The sequence below is a fragment of the Oryzias latipes genome, chromosome 11, assembly GCF_053564925.1.
Source record: "Oryzias latipes strain Hd-rR chromosome 11, Olatipes_Hd-rR_3.1".
Taxonomy (NCBI): domain Eukaryota; kingdom Metazoa; phylum Chordata; class Actinopteri; order Beloniformes; family Adrianichthyidae; genus Oryzias; species Oryzias latipes.
In genome coordinates, this window is record NC_136247.1 from 12,578,610 (window position 1) to 12,602,223 (window position 23,614).

Sequence of the window (23,614 nt, forward strand, 5' to 3'; positions counted from 1 at the left end):
ACATGCTGATTGTTCACAGCTCTTTCATTTTGTCTTATTTTTTTATTGAAGTTTCAAAACCTATTGCTTGTGTGGTGTGTAAAGAGGGATGTGAAAGGGTCTCTCATGCCGTGTTTGAAGCTTCTCCCGGCTTTGTGTGAACCTCCCTGAAGCTTCTCTCTGTAACTGATCCAGCTCAGCTCATTTCAAACCTAAACATGTCGGACTGGCTCCAAAACGAACCAGGCCACCCCTCTCTTTATCATCCCGCCTCCCATCCCCCCATCGCAGCCTAATTCAAACCCAGAGGGGTGATGTCATGCCGACGCTTCAAAAGACGAGGGGGCTCAGAACGAGTTGTGGGTGGAGGCAAGCCAGGGCGCAGTGGGAGTGGGGTGTGATGTAGCTACAAAATGGTTTAAAGTTCTCACCAGTGATCTCACACTCACTTAAGGGGTAAATGAGGTGGAAAGAGCAGCCGGACTCCTATGAGGATTCCCTTCTTCATGTAAAATATGCAAAACATTTGTTTCCAAACCAGGAGTCTGTGATGCATCAAGACTAAAAGTCAATTTAAAAGTCAAACTTTTTCAAATGGCGTTTTTTCATTTGCTTCTCATTCACCATGATTTGAATAAAGAAATACTCAGAAATCCAATTTTTGTCTGATCCCCCCCCCCCCATCATGAGAAAAATGCTGCAAGAACAAACTAAAAACAACAAAAACATAGTTTTTAGGTCTTCAAAGAGATTCACTAAAAGTTGTTTTTTTCTCAATATATCTCAAGGAGGAGAAATGGCAGCTCTAAGGAAAAACAAGTAACAAAAAAAATAATGGATCAAACCATGTAAGCTAAACAAACAAATAAGTAAATAATAATAATAATAAATGAAAGAATATTTTTTATGACCTAGTCATACAGAGGAGTTGTGGGAATACATGTGGTGAAACGTCATGCTGTCAAACTCATGTATACAATAATCTACAGGAAACTGGTACTAATAATCTTCCTATGATATTCAATGCAGTTTTGTTTTTTTTAAAGCTCCATTGTACAGCCGATGTTGGCCAAAACATAAAGATTAGTTAAGTAGATTATGTTTACTATAATCCCAAATCAATCCAGATCATTCCAATAAAGCCCGAATGGAAAAAAAGACACTGGAACATCTGTTATCAGACGAAGAAAGATGCTAAAAGTTAATAAATGCAACTGCAACACTGAAGACATGGCTCGCGTCAGCTAGGCCAGAAGGAAAAAAATGGAGATGTGGCCACATCCAAGAAGTGGAAGTTCTTCTGGAATCATGGGAGATTCAAAATAGTCCAATTTTTCTCAGCAAATAGCTGGTTCTTATGTGTAGTCAGTGAAGCCATGTCTAGGAAAGTCCAGGTCGGTTTGAATTTTCCTGTGTTTCATGTTTTTTTTTACTGGACATATAGCTTTTTTATTTATTTATTTATTTATTAGAATAATCTGCTGGTTTTTGTGTTTTTCCAGACTCTTGGTATGTACATTTTCTGGTACTAGAGTTTTAAGTTCCCTAAAAACAACAAAGATCTTACGAAAGTCAAAACAGTTCAATTTATTGTCTGTTCTAGATCAGAAGTAATTAAGATCTGAACTCGGGTGACGCTGAAGCTAAAGTCTTACTTGTAGAATCTACAGGCCTACCAGTCTACCTGAGTCTGTTTCTTCCTCAGAGAATCACAATTCATCATCTTAGTGTTTATACTTGGCCCTCCTGTCTGCACATACCTGCTACCGTGGAATCTGTGCTTTTATTTCGGGCCGCTTCGTGGGCTGGTGAGAGGTGTGTGTGTCTGTACTCTTCATCAGAGGATGCTTCTGATTCCAGTCTTTTTCGGGTTGCAACTGGAATCTCAGCTGTCTCCACAACCCAGCCCTCACAGACAACCACACACACACACACACACACACACACACACACACACACACAGGGTGTGGCTATCAACATCCCTCCGCGTGCCTCTGGCTTCAGTTGCTGCAGATGGGCATTCCTGGGAAGGGCTGGTTAGTCTGGCTGACTGCGATCTCTGAAGGCGTGCATGTGTGAGAGTGTGTGTCTGCATCTTCTGCGCGTTTGTAAAAGCCCCTCTCCTAAATCATGCCTGCACGCCTCCCCTGTCTGCACATCCTCCTCCATCACACCTTTCACCTCCTCGTAGCTTGTTTTCCCAGCGGTTGTCCTATCCAGATCACCTTCCTACTTTTTTTTTTCCCTTTGAGAATCTGCAAGCTTGTGAGTCATTGTCCTTCGCTGCACCAACTGTGTCAGCATTTATGTGGTGATGGGCATAAAAATCAAACCAAGCTCAACCAACAATTGTTTTTGTTTTTTTTTGTCTTTATCTCTTATTATAAACCTGCCACTTATTTCGATGTGCAATCTGCTGACACCATAAGATAAGTCCTGTCTGTAGTCCTTAATTTCTCTAGAAAAGTAACAAACATGATTGTCTTGCTGTTTTGCAAATTGTTGTATATAAAAGTATTTAATGGATTAAAAAGTTGCACCTAACTTTCCCTTATTAATTGATTTTTACCATTAAATCCTCCAAAACCTGGAAAACACACAAGTGTCTGAAATCTGGCTGCAATGGATGAACTTTCTTTATTTTTGTCTGTTTTTTGCAGGACTTTATGCTGCAAGTTAACCTGTTTTCGGCCTTTATTGCTTATCGTGTCTGTCTAATTCAAACAGAAAGGTCGTGTTCCGTCTGAAGGGTTTGGTGTGTCAGAACTCAGTAACTCAGCCTCGACTCCCCGCTTTATCCAAGCCATTCGTCATCTTGACGGAAACGACTCAGAGATTCCTGAGTTTTTCCTGGACCTCTTTCCTTCCTTGTTTCTGCTCCAAATATTGGCGGGCGTGTGTTTCTCAGATTGTAGGTGCGTGTGTGCATTGGTCTATTTGTGCGTCAGAGTTCACGACTCTGTGTCTCTCCGCGGGCTGATTGGATCATGCTGACATAATTTCTGTAATAGTATAACCTGATTCATTTTAAAGAACTTTCCTGTAACTTACTGGAGCACACACGCACGCACGCACGCACGCACACCCACGCACACCCACGCACACACACACACACACACACACACACACACACACACTTCATAAACACATCATTCACTCCAGTGCATATTTGACAGATCACTAAAGCTGCTCTGTCTTCGTTTTTGGGGGGTTTGGGTATCTGAATATGTCTGGGTTGTCGTGAATCGACACAAAAGTGTGTGTGTGTGTGTGTGTGTGATGTAAAGGCCTGCCTCCTGTCGGGCTCTGTATTGTCTCAGCTGTTGTGAATTATAAAGGCACGCCATCGCTCGGCACAGACTTTTCACTTTCTTTCCCTCGCTTTAAGGAGACAAAAATTCGCTGCTTTATTTCCAAACTGTGCTCTTGATGACTTATTAGGTTGAGTTTTTCCTTTTAATTGTCCTTGGGAGGTCTAAACGGTATTTTTGTGTTTATGTGAGGGCTTTTCGTCAGCCTTTGCTCAAGCCTGAGATGGTTGAAGTTTGACAAACATTAAACAAGAAATTCCTGTAAACGCAGTTCATTTCTGGCAGTACAGGGTAACTAGCTTGACCTGCCGAATGTATTTTACCAGTGTGAGTTCACAAGAGGATAGATTTAGTAGGGATGTAACAATGAATCAATTTACATTGCTCATCCATCCATCCGATTGGTCAACAACGTGAAGAGCTCTTTCTGATTGGTCAAGTGCATAAAGGGATTATTCGATTTGTTAAATACTTAAAGCTGCCATAAGATTGTTTTAGCACTCTTAAGGTTAACCATTTTTTGCGATTTTTCGCTGCCTATAGTTACAATATGTCTCAGCAAATAGGTGCTGAGACAATATGTATATTGCACAGCTTGAAATTGCGATAACGATAAATTTGCGATTTATGGGGAAGCCTAACTTGATGTATCAGCAACCACTAGTTACCGTATGAATTTGTTGTTAAAATGAATTTGTACACCCCGGATATTAGTACATTTGAGACATTATTTTCTGCACACTTTTCAATAATTGTTTATTAACATGAGCTGCAGATGGAGGAAATAATTTTGTCCACTCCAAATTCTTATAAGAATGTCAGTTGATATTTTAAAAATAAAACTCCAGGACATTATGGTTTCTAAAGCAAACTAGCATCAGAACAATACAATATTGTAGTTGTAAGGCAAGTCCTATTCATCTATTTTAGTCTAGGTTTACTTGCTGCTTTACTTTCAGTGACGCTGCTTTACAACAGCACTGAACAAATAATGAATGAGCTCCACACTTGAGGGATTTTGTAAAGACCTATGGGAGCCAGTGTCATGTTTGTGTGTGGAGAACGAAGGTCTGTGCACATAAGAGGAAGAGGAGGAGGTAAACTTTCAACAGGGAGACGAGAAAGAAGAAAAAAAACTACACCATCTGTGGACATGCTGATTGAGCTAATCATCTATAAAATCTGCTAAATCTGCCTTCATAACCCTCAGCAGTGCGAGTGGATGATTGACTGCATGATGGTGAGGCTTTCGCCTGTTTTTCGTGAAGGTGTGTGCATGTTCTGATCCAGGTCCTTTTGTGTCTGTCCTTCTGAGAACAATGAGGGCTTTCACACACACAGCATCAGGTAGAATACATTGCTGGTTAATATAAAACTACCCCTGAGAGTTGGAGAATAAAGAAGCAGCAGACAGTTTTGTTTTTTTAGTTTCCAGGTTACCATAGGCGGTGAGGGGTATTAAAGCATAGAGAGGCTGAAAAGCACATTGCTGTGGACTAAATTGGCTTGAAACAGCGGCGTCCTTATGGAGTCACTCTGCTGTGTGAGGGAGGCACAAATGAAATAAGAACAGTTAGATTTCTTTAAGGCAGGTGCTCCCCCACAAGCAAATAAATAACCCAGCAAAGTCAACAAAACTGGCTTTACGCTCTCCACCTGTGTTTGGGTTTGTGTCCACTAAGTGGTTTCCAAACTCTTGAGCTTTAGCGTCTCAACTCAAGAAGAATCACAAGACCCATACCAGCTCGTCTCAGGCTGTTTAGGGGATCCAAAGTGTGACAGAAACGTGTCTGAACATTTTTACACCGCAGAATTACCCCCTGGAGAATATGAAACCCCTAATCCCCACATCTCTTTGCTTTTTCTCTGAACGCCCACTTCCCTAAGAGCCCCGTCTGCTCTGACTTTCAAACTCGCCGTGACGACTGAGGAATGAAATGAATGAACGCACCGGTGAAGGAGGGCAGGGCTTCTGCGTCCACTGATCACCTTTAATCTCAAACAGATGACGGGGGGACTGGTTTTAGTCGGGTTGTTCGGTTATCAGGCCTGCATGTGTGTGTGTGTGGGTGGCAAACGGTGACAAACCCCTTTTGTTTCTATGAAGACGTTTGCTTGTGGATGCGGCAGTGACAGCTGCAGCACAACTGACGGGGAGGGGGTGGGTGTGAAGGGCAGTTAAAAAGAAAGAGTGGAGTATTTAGCATGTTTGACATGCAGGCCACGGGTCGGCCCATGCAAACCAGCGCGACAGGCCTTCGTGGATGCAGATCATACAGGTTTAAATAAGTAAGCTAGTTTTCTGCATCTGATTTGGGGCAAGTTTCCAGGTTTTGTTCTTGTTCTCCTACCGACTGTTCCACTTTGAGAACACTCACTTGCGCTCATCTTTGACTATTTTTTGTGCTTGGCCCAGTTTCTCTTCGGCTTTACCGTCTGACCCCCCCCCCCCCCCCCCACCCCGTTACACATTCTTCACCTGGATTAGGTTTCAGTGAATCCACAGACGGGAATGCACAAGTGGAGCCCGTGAATAACCCAGACGTTTTTGTGTTTGGGTCTTAAAGTTGATCTCTTGTGGGTAAACAGCATGGTGGAAAAGTTGCAAAAACTCTGGAAAGAAATGAAATCATGAATGCAGAAACTGGAGATGGACTTTATTTCCCCTGGACTTTTGGTGGGAGGAGGAAAATAAGGACCGCTCACTGCTGATAAGCCTCTTTCTCTCCTGACGACTAACAGTCCCACCCCCTCCCCACCTACCTCCATGCCTTATTCTTTGTTTGACTTCATTATTTTACTCTTTGCAGAGAGCCATATTATTCTGTGTGGATAGACGGTCCTTCACAGTGGATTACCAAAGAATGCAAATTTGTCTTACATCACTAGTTTGTCCTTTTTTGGTTTAAAATCTGGTGTCTTGGCGAAAATTGTCTGCTTTATATTGCAGTAAATAAATCATTTTTTCATGCTTTTTTGAGGAAATCTGCCATTCTGATCAGCGTGGGATTATCGGCTTGATCCCAACGTTCAGCTAATATTTAGCTTTGAATCTTCTTCTGCATGGCTCCTTTTCTTTCTGACTGAGCGCCTTCTCTCAGCACCTCGGCTCTGCGCCCCTTTCACCCTCTCTATTGGGTTTTTCTCCTTTTTTGGGGGGAGGGGGGGCAGGGGGAACCAGCTTGATTGGAGCACTTCCTGTGTTTTTAATACCAGCACAGGAAACTGAACAAACGGAGCTGAATTCAAACACAAACACCAAGTGACGAGGGGGTGGGATCTATAGGGGGGGAGGGAGGGGGGCAGTGAGAGTGAGAGCCAGAGAGGGAGATTTTTTTAGCAGCTGCAAACCATTTCAGCTGTGCAACTGCACGAGAGAAAAATACAACAGGGAGAAAAGAAAAGAAAAGAAGGAACTAAGTGTAGCAGCGATACGTTTCATTGAAAGAAGAGGAGCGCGGTTTGCGTGGCACTTTGTTTCCTGCTGCACGCTGGGTTCGGGAAGAGAAAGAGGACTGCAGGGAAATTGTGAAACAGAAGGCGGCATGTCCCGTGGTTGTCTGCTCCTGTAAGGACCGTCTGAGACTTCACCCTCTGGATATAGTCCCACGACTCGCCGCTCTGCTCCGCTTGCCTTCCGACTCGCCTTCCGACTCGCCTGGCTGGTCCAGGACCAACCCCTCCTCCCTCCTTTCCTTCTTTTTTCAATCTACCCCCTGATGCCCTCTTTCAGTTCAGCCTCGCCCCCTCCAAGAGCCTTTCGATCTACTGTACCAGCTCTCCCCTGGAGCTGTTCTGGAAAAAAGGAAGATAAAAGAAAGGAGTTGATGCGTTAGTGGAGATTTCTTGACGACAAAGCAGAATATGTTTCTTTGTTTGGGATTTAACTGTTTTCTTGAAAACGCTGGACTACTAACCAGACCTTGGAGATTATTCTGTTTTGACATCATCAGAAAATCTATGGACTGTATGAACCTTTTCTAAACCACAGAACAAAAATGGCTCACTGTTTTTTTCTTTTCTTTTTGTTATACGTATCCGACTAGGATGGATATTTTGTTGCTTTCTGTCCAAAAAGTTATAAGAAAACATGGACTATTTTGCTTTTCTGCTCAGTGCCCCCACACAGCCTTTCTTTTATATAACTGAGTGGGTTTTCTCACCTTAAAAGGAGCCATTTTTTTCCACTTTCCTCCCTACTTCACACTGCAACTGCTGAAGTTGTCCGAGCTCTCTTTGCCTTTTCCTGTTGTGCCACGGTGAAAGCAAGTTGAGCAGAGAGGAAGGAAGCAGGAGCTTGAGGACCAGGAAAAGAGTGGTCAAGAAATGAACTGCTGTACACGTACAACAACATGAAGAAGAGGGAAGTGCTGTGGATTTGTGACTGCAAAACCACGAGGTGTTATCAGATCAGTACTTACCTCACAGTGGACTTTGTGCTTCACAGACATGGAGATGATGACTATGCTCTTCCCTCCACCGCTTTCATTCCTAACGGCTTTTAAAATAAACGCTGGTGATTAATATGATGCAGAGTGGGAGGACGGTCTCTCCAAGTCCCTCCCTGATGCCACACTGGATCTCAGAAAGACAGAGGAAATGTTCATCAGTGGAAGTGACATAGCAAGGATGCAGGAATGCTGTGTCGTAGCAATACTGTGGATTTTAAAATTTTGAATATTTTCTACAATGTGAAATCTGAGGGATTTGTTAACTCAGCCACATGGACTGTGTGATTGGACTACTTGAATAAAGAAAAGTGCAGGTAAAGACGTCATTCTTGACACCAGCCCTTATTTTTGCATCCTTTTCCGGTTAATACTTTAAAGTTTTTATACGGCAGCCGCAAAGAAATCTAAGGAAGAATGGGGAAGCCCCTGAGCCGCCCGGACTGTTTGAGGCAGAGCCCACGCTGCCTTGGAAAAGGTGATGAAGATGAGGCATACATAGAGGACTGCTATGTGCCCCAACGATCGATTTATGATACAATGCGAATCAATGAACAGATAGATCAAGGAACCAAGCTTTGTCAACCTTCAAGGACAGCTTTAGGCTCTGGTGCGGAGGGTAGAGGAGAGGGAAGTACACTGTCAAGCAATGGCACCATTGGAGCTGAATTAGGTGGTGTATTTGTCTGCAGAACTGTTGAGAATGCTGGTGCAGTAAAGAAACTGGACGAGAGGGTGATCTTTGATGCCCTAAAGCTAACGGGCGATGCTCAGATTATGTCACCGCCGGTTGGTATCATTGGGTCCAACCTAACCATGGCTCCATCTTCATCTGGAACTGGTGGTGTGGCCGCAGTGGCCAAAAGGCGGCATCAAGGTGGAGATAAAAAGGAAAACCCCAACCGACGTTCTTGGAAATCTTTCATGCCCCCAAGTTTCCCGGAGTTTGCAGAAAGGCTTGAGCTCTCGTCTGCTGAAGGAGCAGAGAAGCGTTTGTCTGGAGCAGGAAGTCCTCTTTCTCCTCTTCAGCCTGCCCCTTTTAATCTCACCCCATCTACCCCTACCTCCTCCACAGCCTCCCTAACTCCATATGCTCCTTCCCCATTATCATCTGCACCGCACACTCCTCCCGTCTCCATCTCACCCTCCCTAACACCCACACTCAGCCCTTTGCCTCCTCAGCAGCATCCTCTCAGTAGACAAAAGCACCCTGTACTACAGAGACAACAGAGGCAGACTCACATTCTGCCATCTCCTTTGAAAGAACATTTACTTGCCATTGGCCAGACTCAAGCCCTTCAGGTGTCTGGAAACACACCAAAACAAAGTCCCAGCTCGCCTCGGCAGGATCAACTCAAGAGGGAGGAGCACAGACGGACTCCCAGCTCCTCTAAAGCTGCAATTAGACACATCCCAGAGGAGACCTTTGAGGCCATTAAGAACTCGGATTCTGAGAGGGAATCTCCTCTTTTGGACCAAGACCAAGGAGATAGTGCCCCTCTTCTCCCACCCAAACCAGTTTTCTGCCCCCCTACTAAGGCCCGCACTTGGCCCCGCAGTATAACAACAGGCAAAAGAACTCAAGCCAGCCTGAGACACAACTTCCCTGTACTACCTCCATTACCCCCTTTGTTAGGGGAAGATAACAGCACAGATGAGGAGTCACTTTATCTTCTAGACCCCCCATCTCCCTTCTTGAGGGAGGAAGAGGGTTTTTTGTATGGGGGTCTACCCCTCTCCCCTTGTATCAGTCAGGAGGGAAATGGAGAAGGGTTGCTAGGATGGGCCTCTCCTGGAGGCGAGCTTAGAGAACGCACAGCGTCTGAACTTAAATTTGAAGAGGATGAACGTAGGATACTGGAGGAGCTGCAAGACGAGGAGCAGGAGCAGATCAGTATAAAAGCCAAGGAAAAAGGAGCGGTGGAGAAAAAAGAAAGGGCTCTAATAGAGAAAGAAATGAATGAGAGAGAGGAAAGAGAATGGGAGGCTGTTCTTAAAATGGAAAATAGGGAGCAAATTACCCAGTCTTGGGACAGGGAAAATCTAGAAGTAGAGGGATGGGATCTAACAGCCTCTTCTGGGAATTGGCCTCTATTGACCCCACCTACTGGTTTTGAGGGCCTCAGGGCGCCCAGCGCATCACCTTGCCTCAGCTCTGGTGCAGAGTCAGATGACCTTTTCCTTGAGCTGGAGAGGCAATGTCAAGAGGAAGAGGGAATTGAGATGAGCGTCGACTCAGAGCCCCTCTGTGATCCATACTCTCTTAGCTGTTTAGAAGCAGAGGTGAAAAAAGAGGAAGAAAAAAGCATTTGCGTAGATTTCAAAGAAATGCTTTTACAAGATTCAGTCACGTCTGCAGAGCCTGGTTATGTTGCCTTAGAGAAAACTAGTCCTAAGCACATATATATAGAAAACTCTGACTCAAAGAAAGCACAAGATCATCAAAAGGAACATGGTTTTATTGATGAAGACTTTGATTTCATGGACGAGGATGCTGTAAAGATGGAAGAAGAGGAGAAGAGCTTTCCAACAGACTCTGCTCTGGGTCAGCAGCTGGAATCTGATTCCAGTGGGGCCTTTGTCGTCCAACTGGACAGAACTGGGCTTAGTGACGTCACCCAGGTATGCGATGACCACAGACCAACTCAGAGTGAGACAGATCTGGATAGTGGAGCTTCATCAGAGCATGATGAAGTTGATTGTGAAGAGACGGCACCCTCTTCATGCCACAGCCCCCTCAACCCGTATGCTGAAGAGCAGATAAAGCTGAATGAACTAAAAACAGATGAGGAATCTCCAACTGAGGGCAGTATGAATGACAAATTTGCGTCAAGTTTGAACAATGGCAAGGGGGTTCTCTTAGATGACTCCCTTGAGCCTCAGCACATGACAGAAAAAGATATCGACAGTGAATGTAAACAGGATTTTGACCCCCAGCCTTTTTGTGGAGACGAGGCCGTCTCCTTAAGATCCAGTGAGCCTTTCATGGTAACAGACTGTGACACAGAAGGGACTTCTGTTGTGTCAGATACTGAGAACTTGGTTTCTATTTGTGATGTAGCCTCAGGTTTGAACATGCCTGATCAAGCTTCAGATTTGGAAACTGCAGCGGGAGTGATAGCTGGCACCCCTAAACCAGACTCTTCTGTTCTGGCCCTCCTTCAGCCCTCAGTCCCTTCTTCTTCTTTATCTCCGTCATCTGTAACGTCTGATGCCTGCGGTGCACAATCCAAAGACTTTGAAGCCTTCGTGATGTCCGATAGTTTTGTTTACCTGGCTGTTTCTGTACCTGCCCAGTACCCCAGTGACTGCCCACCCTCTCCACTTGGGGACTCCATTCCTCCCAGTCCTATCCTCAAAGTACCCTGCTGCCAGGACCCAGGGGGTGAGGAAGATGAGGGGGGGTTCATTCTCTCACCTGACAGCTTTGTTTACATGGCAGCTCCTGAGCGACCCCAGCCCAGTTCGTCAGACATTGGTTCAGCGTGCGAAGAAACTCAGGAAGTAGACCTTGACTCCTACTCTGAAGGGAACCAGTCTGGGTTGGATGGGGTTGAATTTTTCCTGGGATCTGTGACAGGTGACAGTGACTGGGAGTCGGATGGTTCTACTTTGGATTCTCCTGGAGTGGTGTCTAGAGGACAGGAGTGGGACCAGCTTGAGCCAGGCCTGCTGCAGAACCTATTTGCACAATCAGACACCAGCCAGCAATCACAAGCTTGTGTACCCGTGCTGGACGCATACCAGAGTGTGGTTCCACCTTTTTCCACAGACCTGGAAACAGCGCCTGACAGTAAAAACAGAGAAAACAAACCAGCTTCAATACCATATTCTGAGACGGAGACGCAATTAGAGGTATGCTCAAGCCTTTGGATTCATTTAATCTTACAATTTGGAGACAATTTCATGAAAGTGGGATTAAGCAAGAGTTGTAAATTGTTCCAAAGGAGCTTATTCACTTATTTTCTGTAATTTTTTCTAAATAATGGGTTGTTTTGAGGCACTGAATACTTAACATAAAGATTGTCTTTCGCAAGACAAATTTCAAACACCTGATTTGGCTTCTTAATAGTCAGGATTTCTTAAATTCTCCCAAAATTGGTCAGGGAGGTAGTTTGTCCTCTAGTCGTCTGAAGTTCTTCTATTTTGAATAAAGTTTTTGTTGTTCAGTTGTTTAACACTGACCTTTGAGGGGCAAGACAACCCAGGAAAATGTTTTTGCATTTAATTAAATGTGTCTGTCCTTACATGTCTGAGACATCACTGAGGCTTTCCGCTTCATATGTCTTTGGTGTGAGAAATGTCTGAAGATGATGCCCTGTTTGTTTGTGGAGAGAAACGTCATGATCACAGTCACGGTTTATGAAAATCCAATCGTCCGCACTGTGTAGACAAGGTTACTGCTGTGTCAAGTGGATCTTTAATGAAGCCTGGAAGATGGGGTTTGCATTGCAGGACTCTCAATCACTGTTACATTCTCTGGATTAGCTCTTGTTTGTGTTGTATGAGTGTTCTGTTGTGTTCCTCTGAAATGTGAGCTGCATGTAAAACAGTGTTTGCATCTAACAGGTTGCATCAACAACCTATCATTCTTTCAAGTTTACATCTGATCCTTCTGACTCATTGTTTGCTTTTTCTTGTTGATCATAGACTCTTAATTTCCCCATAGAAACCTTTAAAATAGGTTCTACTTGTTGGGGAGTGAGAACTTATACCTCAAAGATGATCAAATGTTCAGAGACTTTTATCTATGAAGAGAAAACAGGTGACTTGTGAAAGGCCACTGCACATGCACAGGATGCAGGACAAAACACTATTTCATATCAGGCATGTGTTGCCCCCTCCCCCTGTTGTGTTTGAGGAGTGTGGGAGATCATTGTGTTTGTTATCAGTCAACGTCTGTTTGTTCTCTGCACTCAGTCCCTCCGGCTTTGGTTTAATGAAGGCAGATATGGTGTGCTGCAGAGCAGATGACCTGACATGACTTCCAGATTGAGGGAAGAAAAAAAGCCTGGAAAAAGTTGTTGACGTCAGATAGTGCTGGTTTGGACCTGAAAAGGGTCGTATAATCATATCTTCTATGCTTATACATCACAAACAAGTTTGCAGAAAACTTATGTTGTGCAATGCTTCTCAGGACAAAAGCAGCATTGCTTTTTTGAAGAAAAGCTGAAATCGAAAAAGTGACTAAAGGCAGCAACGAGCTTCAGTGTGAATCGGGACTGAAAAACCAGACTGACTGATATAAAGGGAAATAGAAATGACGGGTTTTTCTTTATTTGGTTTTAAATGTCACATTTTATAGTGGGCGTGCATTTATTTTGCCTTCTTTAACTGAGGGGAAAAAAACTTTTTGCTGTGTTTTGAACAGCAGTTATGCAAGGCATTTAGACGACGAGCTTTTCTGAACCTTTATGTTCTTATCTTAAAGACCTGCTCCAATGAAAATCATGTTTTTGGTGTTTTTAACATGTTCCTGTAGCATTTTTTTCATGAGTGAGGACACAGATAAAGAAAATTAAGATTAAAAATGCATTTCTGAGTATTTCTTTAGTCAAATTACTATGAATCAAGAGCAAATGAAGAAATGGCGTTGGAAAAATCTTGTAGTTGTGGCTTAGGCTCCCTGCTTTGCTCCATTCTGATGCATTTACTCGTGGACTACTAGATCCATGAACGTCATTTTCTTTGTCTGAGCTGGCATCTGGCTCAAAACTGTACAGCTGGATAGCTTCAATATTGCTCGCCTTTGTTGTTGTACTGCTAATGTTAGCTTGGGGTTGTAAGGGCCTGTAATCGAGCAGAAGAAAGTGTAAACAAAAGGATCATGGGAAATGGGCGAAGGTTCCAAAGGCCTGCCTACATTTTCTGCTGAGCTTCTTCTGCTCTGCAGAAACTATGTCCTAGGAAATGACTTCTTTTTTTTTTTGGCTAAAATCTGTGGGACTTTAATCTTATTTTTTTTGCTTCAAGTCTTTCGTACTTTATAACAAATCAAGATTGGTGATAGCATGAGCCGCAGTCATCTTTCTTCTTTCACTCTGTCCACAAACATCCCTCTGCTTCTGCGTGCTTGGATGGTTTTATAGTTGAGATAAGGAGGTTCAAGTTAAAACTGTGGGTTTGAAAGGGGGCGGGGTTGGGGTGGGGGGGGGGTTGATTGCACAGTGTGTGAAGCTTAAACTTAGGTATCAGATAAGAATGTTCCAAAGCCAAGTAGGGGCCTGCATCTCTGCTGCTGCTGCTGCTCCAACTCTTTGTTACAGTTTTTGTACATTTCCACCTTAATGCTGTGCTGCTGTGCAAATCCAAGTTACGCAACAAAACAAACAACAGGCGGCTCTGATGTTCAGTTGCTGATAGGAATGAATTGAGAGATGACATCGAGATGAAGAGGTGAGGAGGACAGAGAAACTCACTGACAGAATTTAGGAAAACAAAGGAGGCGGTACAGGAAGGGGAGGTGTGTGTGTGTGGTGGTGGTGGTGGGGGGGGTACATTGTGGAAGTGCTTGTTTTTACCAGGAAGCACCTTGTAGTTCTGCACGAGGCCTTGGAGCTATGATAAGAGAGCCGTACTGGCAGGCGGAGCCAAGCAGAAGGACCCGGGATTAACATGGAGCTCATTGTTAGGAGAAGGTGTTTGTGTGTCCAACAGACAGACAGACAGATGGACTCTCTTTGCATGCTGCCTGAGTTCATACTGACCGACAGACAGCAGGCTTCTCTGAAAGGAAATTCTTTTAGCTGCTTGTGTTTCCGCCTGGAGCTACGGCACTGATATTTTTCAGCTCCTCCACAATTCTTCTAATTATTTTTAAGTTTTCACAATATGAAGTGTGGCTTTGAGCTGCACAGATTTAGCACTTTAAGATCCAAGTAGACTGATTAACCAGAAAAGTCTACACTTTTTCTTCAGGAACAAACAAGCTTTAAATGGTTTAATGTAACGAACATCCTGCTCCTCATCTCTGAAGCAGTGGGAGGCAATCATTGAGCAGAGAGGAGACAGCCAGGTGGCTTCAGCTCCACGGCTCCCCCATTCGCTTTGATTGATGTGATAATTGTGGATCGCTGCATCCGCCTCCAGGACTAACCAGTGACAGGCAGAAAACTGTGGGAGGGGGGGACAGTTTTTCAGGTACTCTGGAAAACATCAAAGCAGAGGCAGCAGCCAATGTTCAACTGATGATGGATTCAAAATGAGATTTTGGATGAAGGGAATGAAGTTTTTTGTCTTTTGTTTTACTAGTTTTATTTATTTTTATGCATCACAGGAAATGAAGTTTACCCCCAAAATAAAAGCACAGTGATCCCACATAGGGAACTGTTGAAGCTTTTATCTAGAAAAAGGAAAAAGAACAGGAAGACGAGGTTACAGAAGAAGTTTGGTCTGTATGTATTGAAGGCACCCCACGTTTGCATGAGTTTTGTATCAATCTGTTGGTTTCAAATGAAGTTTGTTTTAAACTTTAAAAGATTTACCGGTACTCAAGCTATGGAACGAAAACAAACCCTTGGTGGAAAATCTGTCTCCATCTTTAGGTGTTTGGAAATTTTTTGTTTTAATTGTTCTTCCTGAAAGAGAAAGGAGCGAGCCAGGAAGGACGAGGCTTGAAATACAGGAAAAGAGGGAACGGTGTGAGAGTGGAGGAGACGGGTGTGACTGTTGCTGGCATGAGGAGTCGGGGTGCTCGGTTTTCCTCACGAATCAATTTCCTTTCTTTCCTCTTCTTTATGAACACTCGTCAACTCAGCCACAGCCAACATAAAGCTTTGAGGTTGGAAATAATCGGCTGCTCATCTCCTCAGCAATTTTCCCTTTGATGGTTAAATATTTAGCTTTTGTTCATTCATACACATTGAAATATCAATTATGTTTGTTGATGAAAACATAGAGCTCGAGTTGGATGATGATATGTAGCACTGCTAGTTGACCGCAGCAGTACAATGAACTCTGTAACCTGATCTGTCGTCACTGCAGTGGTTCACCTGATTTGCTTCCGTCTCTTATTTTCCAGATGGGATGAGGTTGAATTTTACTTGAATGAATGAAAAAACTGCTGCTTCTTTTAGTTGAACTAATAGAAAAGTAAATTTTTATTAAGTTTATAGTTTTGTTAAGGTTCTTGAAAGATCTCATGAGGTGAAGGACTCAAAAATGTGCATGTCAGGCAGTATTGCTGCAACCTTCAGCCACATGTCCAACTGATCCATTTCCCACATCTGCATTCTCCAGCTACCCTGACATGCACCGTCATCCCAGCGTTTTTTGTTTTTCTTTCACTGGCTGTTGGTGCAGAAACCGTGACTGAAGTGAGGACGCCAATGTGGGTTTGCAGTCCAGATGGACAGGCGGAGAAAGACAGACAAGAAAAAGAGTGGGCATCTGAGGCAGAGATGGTTTTTAAAACCCACTTTGATTAAATTTTGTTTTTGGTGTTTTTAACATGCTCTTGTGGCATTTTCTAATAATGGAGGACATATATTGAGAAAATTACTCCTAAATTTGCATATATGAGTATTTCTTCATTCAAAATTGTTATGAATCAGGAGCAGATGAAAAAATTATTTTGGAAAAAACTTGGAAGTGGTATATCCACAAGCCAAAAGCTCCCTTCTCCTCCCCATTCTGATGCATCCACTTGCAGACAAAAAGATCCATGCACGTCTTTGTTTTCCTTGTCTGAGCTGGCTCAAAGCTGGCTTAAAAGCTGTACACCTGGATAGCTCTGACATTGCTTGCCATTTTTGTTACACCAGTAATGTTAGATGATGGGAAGTCCCACCCACAACTCAAAGGTGAATTTCTAATGAAATACTGCTGCTCTGCAGAAACTGTCCTAGAAAATAATACCAGTTTTTAGATTTTGGCTAAAAGCTGTATAATCATAATAAAAAGACCACTGGGAATGTTTTTATAATAGATAAAAAAAATAGTTGGAGCTAAAGCAGAGCTAAAGAAGTGAATGACAATTCGAGGGAGGGCTGATGGGTGGAGAAAGTCAGGCTCAGTTTAGAGTGCGTGCGTGTTTTGCTGCTTAGGTGGGGAGGAATGACAAGTATGTGGGACTTTTTCCAGAGCTCTGGTTTGGAGGATTCGGACACTCTAAGCTGCAGAGAGAAGGAGCGGAGGAGAGGAGGAGGCAGCTGAAAGAGGGACAGAAAGAAGAGGGAGAAATCACAGGAAAACAACTCATGCCCGGCAGCCAATGCATTTACATTTCAGCGAATAGGGCAATGATGAATGGGTGTACCTAGTTTATTTTCATTCTGCATTACTCCATGCCCCCCCCCCCTCTCTCACACACACACAGCGTCACAAGGATAAAGGGTGGAGGGGGTCACGGCTGCAGCCATTGTTGTCCTGGTAGACAGACTTCCTGCTGCACGCAGCAGAGACGCCCATCGATACAACACAGCTGCATCCTCACAGAAAACACACAAACTGCCCATTCAGATTTGATTTCCACCTGCAGTGCATGTGCTCACTTTGATGCCAAACTTGCAGCAGATGAACATAAACCTGTCGAACTTATGGCAAGCATGTAATTCAGAAACATTTGGACCAAAAACTTCCAGAAAAAGTCTGTAAACGTCAACACATGAGCTGACAGAAGAGCTTTAAAATGTAGACTAATGTGTTTGACACTGTAACTAAGAGGTGAAACCTTCAGGACTTTAATATGGCTTTACATTATAGTCCCACTCTTTACACTCTCTACCACTAGATTACAGCCCCTCACACCCCCAACCTAACATTACCGGTGCAACAAATATCAGAGCTATTGAGCCACACTAAGACGTACATGGATCTATTTGTCTGCAAGTGGATTCATCAGAATGGAGCGGTGCATCTAACTTGTGACCTGCCTAGAGTATTTTCTACCTCACAAATATGCTTTTTTTTAATGATTCACAACAATTCGAATAAATAAATACAATTCGTTTTCTTAATATATGACCTCCATAATTAGAAAAATGCCACAAGAACATGACAGTTTTAATCAGTGAGTCTTTAACTCAGGTTTTCAACCTTTGAATTTAATGTGGGTAAAGTAAACCAGGCTAAAATGACATTCAGGATCAGGTTTACAAGCACGTACTTTGAGACTCAGTTTGTTCATGAAATAATTTAGAATGAAGACAGAACAAATTTAACGTATTTTCAAATTCTGTTGCTGGGTTAAATTAAAGTTGAATCTTTTTTTGTAACTGAATATTTTTAGATATTTTCCTGATCCATTTAAAATGTGGAAGCTTTGTGCCACTTCCTTCATGTCCCTACTGCCTACTGGAAGTCAAACACTCATTTCCACATTTTCCCTGGAATTTTCCTCCCCCCTCTTCCACACTCACGCTGCGCCAAACCAGCGATTTTTCCCGCAGACCTTGTTTTGACCATATTCTGGTGTTTGTGTGTCCTCTATGTGTGGCCATTTGGGTTTTGCTGCTGCAGCATCAAACCACCAGTAGCCCCATTTTCCCCTCTGAGGGTTTATTAGAAATGTCAGGACTCCTCGAGGACCCCCACCCCCATCACTGCGGCCAACATCCCGACATAGCAGGATTTCATCGCATACAGGGACATTTCCCCCGTGGTGAAACGGCTCTGGATGGTGAAATGGTGTGGAATTGCAAAGCTGCTTTTGTGGATTTTCTGGATAATTGGAGACGATTTGATGGTTAAAAGAATGCAGCAGAGTTTTTCTGTCACTGCAACACACTCCCTGTTCAGCTCTGTAAAAAAGCAAAACAACAATAAGGCAAAACTTTGAAGGTCTGGAAGCTTCTTTAAAGTGTTAAGCTTAATAGTTTGATATGTAAAATGAATCTGCAGAGGTTCAAAAAAAGTATTTAGATATTTTCTTCCCACGTGTCTAACGTTTTTTTGTTGTTTTGATTAGCGTCTGCATTTCCTATCCTGTAGCTGAAAGTTTCACTGTCAGAGGACCGTTTTTAGCTGCAACCAGGAGTCTGGTTGTCTTTACTGCCAGACGGCCGCCTCCATTGTCATCACAAGATGGCTCCGTCTCCTCACCGCCATGCGTACGCCTGAGCTATGAGTCCAGACAGGCGAGCTTGTATGTGTTTATCTTCTATAAACATCTGCTGGTGCAGCTCAGGAGTTCCTTTGTGTGTGATTAAGTGAAGGTTGTATTCACCCGTGAAGTGTGGGGATGTGTGTTTGTGTGTCAGCTTTTTCCAGCCAACCCCCTGACTCGTTTGAAAGTAATCCATGTAATCCCCCCATTTTTTTTCACTTCAGCCTGTCCTCTCTGTCTCTTCACATCCCCGCTGCTGTTTCTCCCCCAATACATTCAAATATGTAAATTTGGGGCTTCTAATAGATTTTTCGGAATATTATTTTTTAAATGATCTGTTTGTTTTTCATGGCTCTAGATGTTAAGGTCATCTTCTCTCCGTCTTCCCCTCTCAGGCTGTGGAGCGAGAGCAGGTGGACAGCATTCAGCCCAAGCTGCAGCACATCAACGCAGTGGGACAGGGGCTGATCCAGAGCGCAGCCAAGCACACGGACACGCAGGCGCTGGAGCACGACCTGGAGGCCACCAACCTGCGATGGAACTCACTAAACAAGCGGGTAGGACTCTGATCCAAAGCTGCTGCCCTCATGCAGACTGCTGCTTTAAAGATGATTTCAGAATTCACCGCCTTACGCTATACAGCAAAGATTGATCAAAATATGAGCTTTACCTTGTTAAAAAATCCAGATATTATGTGTTTTTTGCTCTTATTCAGTGTGATTATGCAGATTTTTTAATATTTAGATCAATAATACAATCTTTTTTTAAGGAACAGATTAAAGGTCTTTCAGAATAAAATATAGCTTCCTCAACCAATTAGCTCAGTTGTTTTAAACATAGATTTCTTTAAAATTAAAAGCACAAACTCTGATGAAGGGAAATTTGAAAATGTATAAAAGTCATCGTCCTCTCACAAACATATTTTTGGTCCCAGGTGGCAGAGCGGATTGCCCAGCTGCAGGAAGCACTGTTGCATTGTGGGAAGTTCCAGGATGCGCTGGAGCCTCTGCTAAGCTGGCTGAACGACACAGAAGAGCTGGTGGCTAATCAGAAGCCTCCGTCTGCCGAATACCGCGTGGTCAAGGCCCAGATCCAAGAACAGAAGGTAGGAGGATGGAGGAGGAGGAAGAGGACTAAAATCTAGTTTTGGGTTTTATTTAGCTGTTTTTGAGACACAAAGGTTTTCCAGAAACAAAAGTAAAGCTAAAGTAGAACAGCTCACTAAAACGTTTAATAAAACACGTCATTAGTAATATTTAAACAGTTACCGTACTTATTATGACGGATGCATAAATGACAAACACACTCACAGCATCTGTGCTGACCGTTGCTGTACAAATGCAGCAAAAACAGGTCGAACATTGTTTCATGCACTCCTGCTGTGTGTCCAGCACGCATGTCCTGTGCGTGTGTCTGTTTGTGATTAGTGATCAATCCCCCCTGTCTCATCAATCAGTCAGGACAGTTTGTTTTTCGGTGGTCAGAAGTTTTCAGTGTTAGAGGTTAAGAGTGTTTGCAAACGAAGGAGAGTCAAGGATTTTTCTACAACCTTGATGTAAAGGAGACACCACCTCTCCAGAATCTGTTTGAGTCCAGGCTGTGGGGGCACCATCCTCAGCACAGACCCCCCAAGATACTCCCCTCCTGAGCCAGTCCCCTTAGCCTGAAAGAGAAGCCATAACATTATGATTACTAAATGAACACTGTAGGTTTGTGTACGGATACCAGATGCAGTTTTCATCAAAGCATTGAAAATACATTTTTTAAACATGTTAATCATGTTTAGTATCAATATTGATGACAATTGTGAACATTTTGAAGATACCGTAGTTTTCCCCTTCGCTTTAACTGTATATTTCTGTCCCTCAGCTGCTTCAGAGGTTGCTGGACGACCGCCGGCCAACGGTAGAGATGATCCGTGCTGAAGGAGAGAGGATTGCATCCACAGCAGACACTCAGGACCGCGAGAAGATCCAGAGCCAGCTCTTAAGTCTGTCACAGAGATGGTCTGACCTGCTGGACAAGGCCAGCAGCAGGTATCCCACACCCCTGGATTTTTAGGATCTTACAACAATATTTGCACTAGGCCTGCACAATATACCGCAAATTTATCGTTATCGCAATATCCAGCTCTGCAATATGCATATCGCAAAAGACGGCGAATATCGCAATAAATCGCAAACCCAAAATGTGTTAAAACAATCTTCTAGCAGCTTGAAGCATTTAACGAATCAAATAAATCCCTTTATGCTTTGACCAATCAGATGGACGCCTTCCCATTGTTGACCAATCAGATGGAGGCCTATTATGTTAACCCTGGTCCTGAAGAGCCTTAACCCTGCCTGTTTTCCAGCTCTCCTTAACCAGCTTGCTGTTGATTGGCTGACTCAAGTGATTTCACATCCTGATTGACTGAACACACCTGATTTTGGTTATCATTATCGAGCAGTCTAGGGAGAATTGGAAAACAGACAGGGTTGAGGCTCTTGAGGACCAGGGTTAGCCACCCTGACGTTTGTCCCCCATGTCGATGAGGGTCATTTGGAGTATAATTTTTAAACTGTTGCAATGAAATGGGAATGATGTTTTTGTTTATTTTTCTATTTGTTTATTTACCGCAAATTTATCGTTATCGCAATATTGATCACTAATATCGCATATCGCAAGTTTTCCTCATATCGTGCAGCCCTAATTTGCACTGTAGAAAGGAGCTCTTTCCATACATAACGTTCATCTTTGCCATCTTTACTTTAAACATCAGTAGATGAGCCATAAACATTTGTGGCTGCTTCAGAAGAATTCCTGAAGTCGAGCGGATAGAAGTTTTTTCTTTTAGGAGTTTTTTCATTCTGATGGGGTGAATTGGAAACAGAGTGTTATCTCCTTGTAGCTTCTCGTTTTCATTTCATGAAGTATGTCTGATCTCAGCGACATACGTCTGTCACGAATGTCGGTTTGTACGGTCTGTAGGACATTTCTGTTGTCCTGTGGAAATCCTTGTAGACGGGACACATTCATTGAGGGCGGTTGTAGAGGTGGAGATCTCTGACATGTCTGTTCATGTAAACCTGTGTTGATGCTGCACATCTTTGTGCTGATGCCTGACAGCGGGCTTCAAACATCAGAAAGAGCGTCAGTGATTTATCAGACATTTCTTCACCATCTGCTATAAATAATTACCATAATACTCTATAGGGTTTTCTTAGCACACAGAAACACAGAATAGGAGCCCTTCACTTTTTAAAGCTCCTTCTGCCTCAGAAATTCCTAAGCGTTCAGCTTGGATTCAACTTTTTTTGATCATTTTCTTTTGTTTTTGATTTAAATCCAAATCTTGTATGTTGCTGTATAATATTATGACAAAAATATAGAAAAATTTAGAGCCACATGAAAAGAAGGGCTGATGGGAAAGTTTTGCTTTTATCAGAATTCTGAGGAAAAAGTCACAATTTTCAAAAGATTATGGTAATATTTCTTTGAATTTCTATGTTGTCTTCTTTGTTGGGGTTTTGAGATGAGTCCTGTGATTTTTAACTAAATATAATCACAGATTTTGAATTTCTCTGCATTATGAGGGAAAGAGCCACAACTCTGAGATCAAAATTCATATGGAAAAATGAAAATTTCTAGAAGAAAAAATAGGACATCAAAGAGTAAAAAAATGAACATTTTAAAAAATAATATATTGTTTTAAGAAAAGCTTAAAAGTTTGAATATTGAAAATAAAGGTTAAGCAAAATGTATTCTTAAAAGTTATCTGATGACTAGAAAAAATATATTACAGAAAATCATAAAAAAACATCTTAAATATATATGAGACTTTTGGAAAAATGTGTCTGACCTTTATTTAAGAACTTTAGAAAAGTATAAAAAAGCTTTCTTCTATTCCCAGAGGATGAAGGAAGGTGTGTAAACCTGAGTGCATGTCTTTGTCTTCCCCCCTCACAGACAGAGGCAGCTGGAAGAGCTGCAGGTTTTAGCCCTTCAGTTCCACGAAGCCTTGGAGCCGCTTGGAGAATGGCTGAGTGCCACGGAGAGGCGCCTGAGCTCCGCAGAGCCCATGGGAACCCAGACAGCCAAGATCTCCCAGCAGATCGTCAAACACAAGGTACAGACCAGTCCAAACCAGAGGCCTCATGTCTGAATGCAGCTGCAGTTATGAAGTTAAAACACACAGTCACTTTAGGACAATCGCACACATGTACAGCAGAAACAAACATTCATTCATTCATTTTATATTTGTTTCAGTTTTGTCAAGTTTGAATAAGTTCTGGCATTTTTGTGGTGTTTTGCACCTTTTCCGTCTATGATTTGTCATCTCCATGTTCTTTTATTTATTTATCCATCTGCTCTCTGTTGTTTTTTTGTTATCTCACTCCTTTTCTTATTCACTCACAAACACACTGACACACACACTTCCCAGGCGCTCCAAGAAGCCGTTTCTTCGCGGAAAGCTGAGGTTGACCAACTCCAGTCCCTCAGCCATTCACTGAGGCCGCTCATCACCTGTGCGGCCGATCAGGATTGGCTGGGGGAGCGTGTGGGGGCGGTGAGGTCAGGTCACTCAGATCTTACTGATTGGTGCACGAGGCGGGCGGCCCTGCTGGAGCAGGCACTGGCCAACGCTCAGCTGTTTGGGGAGGAGGAGGTGGAGGTGCTGAACTGGCTGGAGGAGGTGGCTCAGAGGCTGTCGCAGTTCTCCATACAGAGCTACCAGCCCCAGCTTCTGAACGAGCAGCACAAACACAGCCTGGTACGACTTCCTGAACGCAGTGATCCATCTGTGGAACTGAAGAAATGTGATGTAGATGCATCTCATTTCCTTTTTTTTC

The 23,614-nt window shown here is 43.2% G+C and overlaps 1 protein-coding gene and 1 long non-coding RNA gene across 30 annotated transcripts in view; one reads left to right on the forward strand and one right to left on the reverse strand.

Annotated features, from left to right (window-relative positions):
* The window catches only part of macf1a (microtubule actin crosslinking factor 1a), a 192,963-nt gene that overhangs the window by 145,589 nt on the left and 23,760 nt on the right, over nt 1-23,614 (forward strand). For 25 of the 29 annotated variants that reach the window (XM_078954826.1, XM_078954828.1, XM_078954839.1 and 22 more), the window contains 5 exons: nt 19,178-19,339; nt 19,717-19,887; nt 20,652-20,818; nt 22,731-22,890; nt 23,206-23,535. In XM_078954826.1, coding sequence (XP_078810952.1) covers nt 19,178-19,339; nt 19,717-19,887; nt 20,652-20,818; nt 22,731-22,890; nt 23,206-23,535 — 990 coding nt within the window. The remainder of the gene's footprint in view (nt 1-19,177; nt 19,340-19,716; nt 19,888-20,651; nt 20,819-22,730; nt 22,891-23,205; nt 23,536-23,614) is intronic. The other 4 variants (XM_078954838.1, XM_023959968.2, XM_078954836.1 and 1 more) reach the window with 1 other exon arrangement.
* On the reverse strand, nt 5,927-7,851 carry LOC110015921 (uncharacterized). The gene is made up of 3 exons (XR_002291183.3): nt 7,712-7,851; nt 7,454-7,586; nt 5,927-7,085 (listed from the first exon to the last, which is right to left on the reverse strand). It is a non-coding gene; the product is annotated as an uncharacterized LOC110015921 (long non-coding RNA).